The sequence below is a fragment of the Ylistrum balloti genome, unplaced genomic scaffold (genome assembly GCF_031769215.1).
Source record: "Ylistrum balloti isolate Yb309-2 unplaced genomic scaffold, AGI_CSIRO_Ybal_v1 Utg370392, whole genome shotgun sequence".
NCBI lineage: Eukaryota > Metazoa > Mollusca > Bivalvia > Pectinida > Pectinidae > Ylistrum > Ylistrum balloti.
Genome location: NW_026782271.1, coordinates 719,356 through 732,636, shown reverse-complemented (window position 1 = coordinate 732,636; position 13,281 = coordinate 719,356). Strand labels below are relative to the sequence as shown.

General features: G+C 31.8%; 1 protein-coding gene across 1 annotated transcript in view; it reads left to right on the top strand.

The window, feature by feature from the left end:
- Positions 1-3,161, top strand: part of LOC132554322 (syntaxin) — a 62,875-nt gene extending 59,714 nt beyond the window's left edge. Inside the window, exons 8-10 of the mRNA XM_060218629.1 lie at positions 1,019-1,156; positions 1,785-1,895; positions 3,050-3,161. Of these exons, the coding sequence (XP_060074612.1) occupies positions 1,019-1,156; positions 1,785-1,895; positions 3,050-3,127 (327 nt within the window). The 3' untranslated portion in view covers positions 3,128-3,161. The remainder of the gene's footprint in view (positions 1-1,018; positions 1,157-1,784; positions 1,896-3,049) is intronic.
- The last annotated feature ends 10,120 nt before the right edge of the window (positions 3,162-13,281 follow it).

Sequence of the window (13,281 nt, the reverse complement as noted above, 5' to 3'; positions counted from 1 at the left end):
ATGATATCAGGTGGTGATAGGTCTACCAGTCTCACAATGTCAGGTGACCAGACTATGATATCTCATACAATGTCATACACAGGTGATAGGTCTACCAGACTATGATATCTCATACAATGTCATACACAGGTGATAGGTCTACCAGACTATGATATCTCATACAATGTCATACACAGGTGATAGGTCCACCAGACTATGATAATCATACAATGTCATACACAGGTGATAGGTCCACCAGACTATGATACCTCATACAATGTCATACACAGGTGATAGGTCCACCAGACTATGATATCTCATACAATGTCATACACAGGTGATTGGTCCACCAGACTATGATACCTCATACAATGTCATACACAGTTGATAGGTCCACCAGACTATGATACCTCATACAATGTCATACACAGGTGATAGGTCCACCAGACTATGATACCTCATACAATGTCATACACAGGTAATAGGTCCACTAGACTATGATAATCATACAATGTCATACACAGGTGATAGGTCCACCAGACTATGATACCTCATACAATGTCATACACAGGTGATAGGTCCACCACACTAAGATACCTCATACAATGTCATACACAGGTGATTGGTCCACCAGACTATGATACCTCATACAATGTCATACACAGGTGATAGGTCCACCAGACTATGATACCTCATACAATGTCATACACAGGTGATAGGTCCACCAGACTATGATACCTCATACAATGTCATACACAGGTGATAGGTCTACCAAACATGTGTTGTCTCGTGCAATTTAAAACTTCCCAATAATATTTGTTCCATATTGATTGCAGAGCTATTAAGGATACTTTGGAAATGTTGAGCTGTGTTTTGAAAAAAAAAAAAAAAAAAACAGCCAAAAAATAGACATTAAATTCTCCTGATACTGGAACTTGATTTCTAAGTTGACATTTGTAAAGTCTACGATTGTCCAATCTATATTTAAAATTAAGATATTTCTTGTGCCCAGTTTGTAATGCAATTTTTTGAATTTTAGATCATAATGGAAACCCAACAAGCAAAACAGACGCTAGCAGACATAGAAGCACGTCATAATGACATTATAAAATTGGAGACAAGTATACGAGAGCTTCATGATATGTTTATGGACATGGCAATGCTTGTGGAACAACAGGTGAGGTATAGAGGTCAAAGGTGAGGTCAGAGGTCATGGGAAAGGCATCAGCAGCGTTAACATTTTTTTATTGCCTTCCAAAATATTCTCTGAGAGAAGCGTTTTTGAGCTTTATATATGTAATAAGTAATAGCGCAAGATACCTGTATTTGCCAGCTTGCCAAGAAAAGAATGTGTGGTAAACTTATAAAGTTGAATAAAAAATATTATCCAAACTCTATATTGGTAACAATATTTGATCGGTAAACAAGTATTTGTTCTATGAAAAAATGATGTTCAACAGTAATTACATAGAGCATAACGACACTTTCAATGAATTAGGCTTTATTTATTTTCATTATCAAATGTTTTTAAAAAAACTTTTTATGTGTTAAACTTTTCAGCATTCTGGAATTTTTCAAATTCATTATTGAATTTGGTGGATAACCTCAGTGAAGAAATACTACACTCACAACAGATGTAATAGATAGGAACCTGTAATGATAAATTAACATACTGGCTTTAAAGCATATTTACTTTATATGTAGTGATAAATTGTAGATGAAAATTTTAAATGTTCCTGAAGTATACCTAGAAGCCTCATGATCAGTTCTATGTAGACAGGTAACAGTTTAAGTTTATATTGTAGGGAGAAATGATAGATCGTATAGAGTACAACGTGGAACAAGCTGTAGACTATATAGAAACGGCCAAGATGGATACAAAGAAGGCAGTACGCTACCAAAGTAAAGCTAGGCGGGTAAGTAGAGTTATGTCCCTTGATATATAAAAATCATCACTTTTGGAAGGTTGTTTGTAAGCTGGTGAAATGATGGATAATCTGGCAATTAATAATATATCTAACATAGGTGTTGTTATTCAGTGAAACTGGAATATTTCAACCCAAGTGTAAGAGTTTGTCTAATCAGCACAAGGCTTGCCGAGTTTTGACCAACCAAACTCTTACACTTGGAATAAGATATCTCTTGTCAATCAAACAGGCCAATGTTTGATTATATTTCTCTAATACTTAATAAAAAAAAAAGTAACAAATTGTTGTGAAACTTATTCATCTATATCCATATGCATTGAAATTGATGACGAAATCAATTTGCATTATTATTACACTATAACCTACCCTACAGCGAGTGTGAGCTGTCTTTCCCTGCTAGACATTGATCTATCTCTGTTTGAACATATGTACCAGTGAAATACTGGAAGATTATTAATGTTTTTTTAGATCATATAAAAATGGTTTAAATTGAAAATGATGACTTCATTACTCGTGTGATATCAGCAAAATGTGTAAAAACTTCTTTTTGTGCCTAAAAGACAAAAAGGAATAATTACAGCCAATGATAGAATTTGTTTACATTATTTCTTTAGGTTGCAGAGAAAGGCATAGAAACTTTAAACAGAATCAGTTAAAATTCAGATATTCAAATATCAAGTGTGTGGGTCGTTTGCATCCAGTAACATTAAGTACCTTAAACAGATGCCTAATCATTGATTGGAAACTGATACTGTGCCATAACCATATTGTATAGGTGGTATTATTCACAAGCGGATTTAATTTTGCTGTATTTGCAATCAATAAATATAGTGAGGTATTAGATATCCAGAAAACATTTCTATAGAGAATGAAAATCAGAAAAAATATCTGTTATTTCTGTATACATGGACCCCGTTTCATAGGCTAATGCGAGTCTGAATACCCGTGAACTCTCCCATACCAGGATGACCACAAAAATGTCAGTCCAGCGGAATTACACATCTAATACAGTGTCACATGTATTCTGTCAGCCACTGCAGCAGTTTTATTGTTCCTTAGTTAGGATGACTTTATTTTTATTATAAATATATTGGCGATTTTAATTTTCATTCTTTATTTATTTATTTTTTTTTATCTTTCAGAAAATGATAATGATCGTAGCTTGTGTTGTAGTTCTTGTGGTCATAATTGTCATCATAATAATTACACAAGTTGCCTAGGAATGCACCACATGACCCAACACAACCATTCTGATTGGCTAATGACATTCCAAAATGCAAACAAGATTTTTCCTTAGAAAACAAGGCTGGCAAGCTATGTGACTTTTACTGCCGAATGTCTTGTACAAGATATCTTGGCAGATGGATCTACATCACGTGGATGTTACAAGGGAGAAAGAGATGTGGTCCAGATATTTCATTGCGTGGCAAGTAGGATATGGAATTTCAAGTTCTGGATGTAGGCTATTGTTGCTAGTAATGTTACCTGGATGGAAGAAGAAAGATGAAGAGGAGACATTTTCTTCATAGAAATAAAAGTAGTGTTGTATTTATGTGGGAAGGATTTCATTATAGGTCATCTTTCTCGCCCCTGTTTTAGAGTATGCCCTGTCTTGACTGATATTGACAGACTTTCATAGGTCTCTCTACTCTCTCAAAATGTTAATGTCACTTAAAAAAAAAAAAATGCAGTAAAACTGGACATCATATTATAATTGAATTTTGATATGAAAAAAAATTAAATTAAAGACAGAAAGCTTAAAAAAGAGCACAGATTAATGTACTTTATATTGACTTGTAATCTCACCAATTTTGTTAAATATTCAAGGAGTTTATTGCTTTGTAAAATATAGGTGTGTTGGATTGAGATTCCATCATACCTACCAATTGGTTGACTCCCATTTCATAATTCTCAACTTAATATTAACTACAGCATTCAGAACATAACAATTAAGTCTATTTTCTAGAAACAGATAATGTTCTTATTGATAAAAGATCATAATTAGAATGAACTGGGGGAAAATGGTGTTCTAGAGGTATACTTTAACACGAGTAGTTTGCAAGAGCTTTGCCAGATGTTCACTAAACAGTAATTATTCACTTGCTTGAAGTAATGATGTTTCTCAAATGAGGGAAATGTTAGTTTAGTGATTTCTCATATTTCATTTAAATAACATCACATTTTAGAACATTTTACTGAACTATATGATGCATTCCATAGTTATGATTGAAACAATGCTTAGTTATGGTTGATGGATGTAAAGTTACCCGACTTAAGGTCAGCAGACTGATAAGGGATAATTCTCTCAAGAAACACTCATGGGACACTAGATGCCCTATAGAGTACATGCATGTCAAATGGGACACTTGTATGTCACATGGGATACTTGTATGTCACATGGGACACTTGATGCCCTATAGAGTACATGTATGTCAAATGGGACACTTGCTTGTCACATGGGACACTTGTATGCCCTATGGAATATATGCATGTCAAATGGGACACTTGTATGTCACATGGGACACTTGTATGTCACAGGCAGAGGAATTGGAGAAACATAACTGATCATAAAAATAAGTGTATAATTAATGTTTAAATGTTCTGCTATAAAATTGAAAGTTGGACAATAAAGATGAATGGTTTACGAAGTTTCTGTGCTGATGTAAGTGGACCACTGAGACAATGTTTTTATCAGTCAAGAATACAAACAAAGGGTGTTTCCCACAAGGTGTTGGGAACTGGTAGCTTATATTTCTCTACATAGCTCTTTGTGCAATAAAGTGCATATACGTAGATATGCATTTGTACCATGATAATCTTTTTTATCCGTGATTGTTGTAAACGTTTTCTTGATGAACTTATCAAGACTATGTACTAGGAGGATTTGTTTCAATTTTTCAAACATTATTTGTTACGTAAGCACCACTTGACGTAACACAAGTGATACAAGAAATGTTTGATATGAGTGTACCATTTTATACAATCTGAATAAAATCAGCTCTTGAGCTCCCAAATTTTTTGACATTTTTTCATTTGACCTCTTGACCAATCAGCAAGTTTGTCAGATAGTCCTCTTACAGTCAGAGTTTTTTTAAATTTAAAGGATTCTGCAGTAATTATCTGGTTCACAAAAATTCAAAAGTCAGTATGTAACAGAGTTTCATATCTGTTCAAATTATTTGAAATGACATTTAAGATATTGTTTTGAATTGACTGAATCATAAAAAGGAAATAAAATCAAGTATTGTATTATTCAGCCAATCATGGATTTTGTTACATGTTTCCCACCATGGTTTTACAAATAAGGACAAAGCTGATTGACTGTTTGGTTGGTCACTGAACATGAACTATGTGCTACTCATTGTGGTGAGTGTAAGTGGAGCATTGGATTTGATTTTACTCAGAATGTTTCTTTGTGCTGTGTGTTGTGACTTGTTATTTGTGTGGACGAAAAATGCATATTTTACACTCTTAACCTGACTAATAGTATTTACTTACTCAAAAACATACCTTGGAAATTTTGGAAATAATACTTTGAGTACTGTTGTCAACTTATGTTTAGGTAATAATAGAATCTATCTTGTTAATAATTTACACTGAATGTTGGGTTTTAAAAGTCAAACATAACAGTTAGGAAGAAAAGGCTGTTATTATGTGGCAGAAATTTTAAATACCAGCATTGGCAAAGAAATATTTCTGGAAAAGACTTCAAAAGTTTGTCAGAAAGAAAGTGTATCATTTGAATGACATTATTTACTTTTGCATACATATTGATATCCGACAAGCCAGTGATGTAGTAATTCCCTGTCTATGATCCAGTTTTGATGTCGAGGGATTTGTATGTTTCTACATGTTAGTTTGTTCTTTATTACTGCCAACATCTTTGCAGATCATTGTGAATGATAAGTAAATCGTCTTCTTAGATAACTGTGAGTAAGCTAGAACTGACAGGCTTAAGTTTAGCCAAACTGGTGTGGTATCCTGCTCAAAGTGTCGCGCACAAATAGAATAGTTAGGCCTATTGCTTGAAAGTCACCATCTGTAATTCACTTTTTAGTTTCTAGATCATTCTAGTATGATTTCTACAATGTTTCCAAGGTTTTTGGTTCAAAGGAATGGTTCTGATTATATTGAGTATTTTTGATGACCTTCAAATGACGTACACAATATGTACAATTACAAATGTTAACCAATTGTCACAATACACAACTGTAACTTTATAATATCTGCACACAACTGTGATGCACTACAATGATCTAAGAACATTGAGCAAGTGTTAATGATAAATAATACTTCTAGTGGACTGTCTAGTTAACCACCGTTTTCCCAAATAACAACTCTTGCATCTTCTTTAGTCACCCAAGTCAGTAACAAAATACTTCTAAGACATTTCACGCATGACAAATTTGGAAAAGTTAAATTATAGTGTCAATTTTTTTTTTTCAGGCCTCCGCAATTTGATGGGGGTGGGGGGCATATATGTCCATCTGTCCATCCATCTGTCACATCTTGAAAACTTTTCATTATTTGGATATGCAGTAATCAATATGAGAATAATGAGATAAAAACTTCTTTGAATATAAAACTTAAACAGTGTGTCTGCTGATTTGATTGTTAAGGGGATGCAAGGCTTGTTCATCCTTGTTTCATATTGTCTTAATTTGCATTTTTATTACAACAAAGGCATCACTTTTACATCAAATTGTCACCATTTTTATTTCTAAAGATATACATCAGAGTGTAATTTTTTTAAAAAGATATCAGAAATATATGATAATTTTTTTTATATTTTATGAATCATTAAAAAGACTGAAAATGAAATTGTTTAATGAAGATTATGACAAATGAAACAGGGATGCATTTTCTGTGATTAGTGTGTCAGTAATTTCTTGTAAATCATCAAAGTTAATAGTTGTATTTAGTTTCTGCTTGTATAAAGCTTTGGATAATTATATTTTTATATTTTCCTCAGGAAATTTTTTTTTTTTTTTTTTTTTGCAAAGTACTTTGTCTTCATTCAGTAAATGATCGTGGTCGTCTTTTTGAGTCTTACTACAGGTTGACTTATGTGCTCCTTATTCAGGCTTTTCTTCTCGACAAGTGAAGTATTGATGGGTAGATACATTGTTATGTTAACATTTTGATACAGTTCGTCTTGTTTTTGTTTTTGTTTTTTTGAAGGGTTTTTTTTTTTTTTGAAGAAAAAAAATCTTTTCTTTGAGTGCTACAGTAGACCAGAATATTTCGTTAATTTGTTTCCAGAGGTTGTCAACAAAAAAGAGAGGGATTGGGAAATGAAGGAAATTAAGTAGGTTACCTGTGGTAAGACTAATTAGGCTTTGAATGAACTAGATTTAAATTCTGGTCTTTATGTATTTTCCCCAGTAGTGATTTTTTTCTGATGTATGTATTTTTCACCAAAAATAATGAAGTTTTTCTAATGGAGAGCAAATTAAGTAAAAAATCCTGTGTTTTCATTGTCGAATCAGTACTAGCAGCGGTACTGTCTTTTTGTTTTTGTTTGTATTGAGAAAGTATTAGAAATATTTTCTTCTGTCTTCACAAACTGAAAGCACTTACAAATTACGCAACACGATGTCATGTTATACATTCTGTGTTTACATCTGGTAATGTGTTAGTGTTACATTAAACCTATGTTTGTTTAGTGCTACAAAATCAGTTGTCAGGTTTGAAAATAGATTTTACAGAGAGTTTTTAGTTTGAAGAAGTTGAAGTTGGTATAGTAATGCATTTAGTTATACTTTAGATATATGGATCAGAGATGTCTATGATGAACTTAAAGAGGCCGGAGATATCTTACAATCAGCGACATGGGAATCGGATTATATCAACATGCGTAAGATTCATAAATGTACATGATATTAAAAAAATATATAACATAATGAATGTTCATGCCAACTAAGTGATAGTCATGTTGACTATCTTCGCTGATAATTTACAAGCTGTTTAGTGCAACGACAATCTAATGCAATAACTCCATCAGCTGTAGACATGTATTGAAATGCAAATCTAAATGCATTTATTAGAATTCAGAAGACCATCAACAAACAAGAAACAAACAAAATGACTTTAATTATCAGATTTTAGGTACTTTCAAAAAATTTTATCCGAATTCTTCACTCATCAAGTTGATCATACTTTGATGCGATCCTTATTATGACATTATGGAAATGTAGAACATCATTAAATTGCCTTAGTTTTAGTTTTCAATAAAGTATTAGAATCTAACATTTTTTGTACTGTAAACACAAATTTGACAACTCAAATGTGAATTTACACACCACTTAAGAATTTGTCATCATTCATCTGTGAAACTTTTAACAAGAGGTGTTGGTAATATGTGTATTGATTGGAAATCCATAGCTCACCTCACATAATTTACACCAATCCAAAGTAATCAGAGCATACCCCATCTCATTAATTCAAAAGAAAAAAGTCCTTTATTCTAATATCAGAATTTAATCACTGTTTACAAATTATATTTAATTTTTGAAAAATAGCTAATTAATTGATTTGAACAGCATTAGTGGTTTTAAGAAATCAAGTTAGCTGCTAGAGGAAAAGTTCTGTTTGTTTTGTAGATTTTTATTTATATTTTCATTGACAATTATCTACTCGGTATGTATGGAATGCCATTGTTCTGTATTTTTGTATACAGATGGTACCCGAGTACCATTGAAGTGATCATTCTAACATCTTTGTCTCACAGTTGTTATATGAACTATGTGTATTTATTCCATTTTTTTTTTAATTATTATTATTTTTTATTGATGATAGACCATAAATCATATATGTATCCAAGACATATGCTGTTGTGTTGTTTTAAATGTAAAAAAAAATAAACATAGTAAAATGATAGTTCTAATGGACAAATTCAAACAAAAATTTTACACATCAGTTATTATCTGTCTGTATTTAAACTCATTGTCTTGTAGAGCAAGGTATATACAAAAATTGTAATCACTGACAATAAGTTACAAATGATGGAGGACAACGATAAATCACAAGTGTAGGATGATGAATAGTGTTAATGATATTTATCAGAAGGAAAAAGAATTGACCTCAGACAATAACCACACAAAATACAATCTTTACTGTTGTAATATTTTCACATAAATGTAGAAATATGTACATTATGGATACCAATTGCTTCCTATGCAGGAAATGATATTACAAGCTACTAACAAGAACAGATTTAAAGACACAAAAAACAGGCAAGGTTTTATTTCAAGGGGATCTATTTTCTGCTATTTTCCAAAAAGAAAATTTTTAAAAAAATGGAACCCTGTAGAATTAAAAAAAAAAAACAACAAATTAAAATTGGTTTCATTCCATCATTTCTACAAAAAAAAAAAACGAAAAAACACTTGACGCTAATCCTTTCTACAACAAACTTTTGGTTTAAGTGCAAAAATTGCAACCATCATATACAAGAACTTTATAAATTAAATGTCAACATTGACATTTTATCCAGGAAAGTAAATTGAAATCTAACAGAACAAAAAAATTTCCAACAAAATCTGTTTTAGTGTTTAAGGACATGTACCAGATGTAAAGTTTCTTTGGTGATAAAATACATGTAACATTCTTGATATTTCATCTCTGTCGCTGGGAGTGACGTTTTATTTGTTATATAAAAAGATATGGTATGATGAAATATAAATAGCTGGAATTTATATTCCGTTTTATATCTTTAATATATCATGTTTTCATCTCTTAAAACTTTCTTCTTCTTAAGGATCTTTCCAGTTTTTGTACCCCGTATAATATCCTAAATAAAGGTTGAAGTTGTACAGTGTTGTGGTTTTACCTACATGCCTGAACCATTAATGTGATGATCTTCTCTCTTTCCAACACATTGTAGGCTAATTTAGATTGTGTGTATTTTTTCGTGTGCAAAAATATAAGAATTGTAGGTTAGGGTTAGTTTCGTGTGAGTTGTTCTCTTCTTCTGTGTTAACTTAACATAAATGTTGTCATGTCGAAAGTGATGTTATGACTCCTCAGCATATCCCCTACTGCAATACACTTCAGGTGAATTATGCAACACAGAACAAATATCGCTTAAATTTGTAATTGTGGTTTTTGTCTATTAAGAGCACTTTCCTTACTTTGATCATGGTTTGTAACCATTTTCCATGATAGATGAAATGTATGAGAAAAAAAGACTTAAGATAGGATACTTTGAATGTGCAGAATTAAGTTGATCCATAAAAGGGCAATTTCTGAGTACGTTGGATCTTGAAGTACACAGCAAATAAAAAAACGTTTCAAAGAAAAACGAATACTACCTAAAGGAACATTGTTGTAACATGTACTTATTCACTGCTGAAGTTGAAGAAAGATGTAGTCATGAAAGATCTATTTGATAAAGTATTACATGCAATAAGTTGACCTCATACACAATTAAATGTTCATACTTAAGAATTTGCACAATTAAAAAGCTATTAATTTTGTAGAGCAGAGAAAGAGTAGGTAATACACACAAATTTGTACACAGTATTGTATATGTGGAGAAAAATCTTGGATGCTGTATAGCGTTGCATGTGTCTACCAAATAATCATCAACTTTAAAAAAGACCTATTTGTAACTTATTTTTGTAACCTATTTTTGAGGTAAAATTGAAGGAATTGTTTGTTTTAACCTTGATTGAAGTGGAATAAGCCTTGCTATTTAATGCTTTTCGTTGTGTTCATCTTATTGCTGATTACTCAAGTCCCGTTTTTCATGTGTTCATTCTACATCCATCAATTTGCTCAGGATGAAATATTAATTTTTTCTGTCCAAATCGACCAATCATCGTCTTGTTTTTATCCTTGGAAACCGAAGTAGGTCAATGTATATAACTGGCTTTTATATACGATATATATATATACATATATATATAAATGTACTACTATTAACAATTAGACAAAACATTATCATTAGATCATGTATGTATTTATTATCACTACTGTAATTGTACATATTACATGATTGTGTATAATATTCTTAACAATTGTTATGTTTATAATTATTCCACTGTTTCTTATTAGATTTTAATTCAAATTCCGATATTGTAAGCTTAATGTAAAGAAATTGTTGATATTTCAATAGAAATTAAAAAATAGGACTCAATAGTGTTCTTGTTTTATTCATTTCTCTTTTGTGTCTCACATGTCAGCTTTGACAATGTAGATTTATCTTCTACTGTTGATTGTAGTGGAAAATGGGATGAGTCATGAAGAAGGGCAACAGTTAACAAGTTTTGAGGTCTGTCATGTTTGTAGAGGTCAAGGACACTACTATTGTTAGAATTAATAGATTCTACATGTGTATAAGAAAAACAGGAAAATATTGACAAGTCAACAAAATCTTAATTCAGGTCTACACAGAGACCCTTTGAAAATGTACAAGGAGAATATGACTAGGTGTTCTCTGTAAGTGAAGTGAAAATGTAAGCGTATTCTGCTTCATTGACAACACCCATCACGAAAATCAAAATTTAATTAACAGGTGTCGCATTCCTAAACGAAAACAGACATTCGAATAAGCATGAAACACATCTTACATCATATCACCCATAGAAATGGGATGTTTCCTGAAGAGATCGTACATATTCTTCTGTCTTCATTAATGTGCGTCTCTCAGAAACCTGTGTTGTATGGTGATCAACAGTAGATTTCTGTCTTGATATTGAAAATGTGTCCTAGTATACCGTGTAATTGATTCCATGGTGACAGGTTTGGGAAACTGGTAGTTACATGTTGCTAGAAATAGGAAATTCACAACAAACATGTATATACAGCTTAGTGGTTAATGCAAGGCGGTCCCAGTAGGTTTTGTCGAAGCAATTTTTTGATGTAGACAAGTACATGGAAGTCGTGTCTTCATCAAATTCTATTGACTATATCAGATAGACAAGGTAAGTAAATCACAACCGTTTACAGCGAAATTTGAAGGATTCTTACAAGTCTCTTCAAGAGCAGCATCAATCCAGTGAATCGAAGAAATGTAGGTAGAGGCTTGCATTGCAAAACTCTGATGGCTTCAATTTACAAAAATATATATTTAAGACACTATTCAAATTTACTAACAGAATAAAAAAAACGAAACCTTTATTTCGGCTTCAAATTTTATTGTGCATTATCATTTCATTACTTAACAGCAAGATAGAAACCTATAAAAAGCTTGAACTTGCCTTTTGATAAATATCTGAACATTTTTCTTATATCAAAATGCATGTAACATGAGTTTGAATAAATAAGCTGCAACCTAGGATTATTTACAAAATTTACAATGTTTTCAAAATGCTGAATAATAGTACTGTTCAATAATTGCTTATATCTACACTATGAACACTAGCATAAAGTCAGTTAACACTAACATTAGGGAGCTAAACAATAAAGTGACATACTTGTACATCAATCCATTCATTCCTGACAGTAGGACTATTCCAGTAAAACATCTGTCATCCCTACAGACTTCAAGTCTCATTTAAAGGTACCATTTGTATAGTTTAATTGTTGATTTGCTTAGAAGTAAATGGCAGGAAACATAACCATGGATACATGTGATTTAGCTAGGAGTCTTGGAGTAAAGACAACATCTTACTGGAATAGTCCTTCATCTATAGCTGAAGTAATCCTTCTATAAAAATTGAACAACCAGCAAGTGTAAATTAATCCTAGTATTTCCCTGTATAACATGTTGGTAAGTAATTCTATATGAGGATTTTGTCAGTGAAAGGATTTCATAGTGTTTTTTATTCTACAACCATTTACTATGACAGCTCAAAGGTTAAAATATGTTTCCTTCTTATCAAATAAAATTGGCTAAGGCAGCATGGTGGACATATACAGAAGTCATACAGAACTGATGATATTATAGAAAAGTTCAAACAAAAAAGGAACAATTTATCAAAAACACTTTTTACATATACTTTTGAATGTCATACTGTATACTAACTTTCTTTCATGGCTTTGTCCTTTCACAGCCTCTGTACCACAACAAGTTTGCATCCATTAACTTTTCCATAAGGTTATTACTGTTTATTGTCAGTTTTACTTTGTGGGAATTAAGTGACAGGAATTTGTTTGATCAAAGAAAAAATATATTGTAAATATAAAACAGTATACAATAATGTTAGATGATCTGAGGAAAAAATCTTTTTGGAAAATATTCAGATGTGATTATAAAGTACATGTACAGTTGAAACTTGTCTCGAAATCTCTTGAGTCAAAATTCCATTTGAGTCAAAATAATTGTCAAGTCACTTTTTTTTTTTTCCTTTCTGTATCTTTATAAATTTGTTTGGATGACTTGAATTTTAATCGAGTAGAAATTTCGTTCGAGTCCAAGCGATTTTTCAGT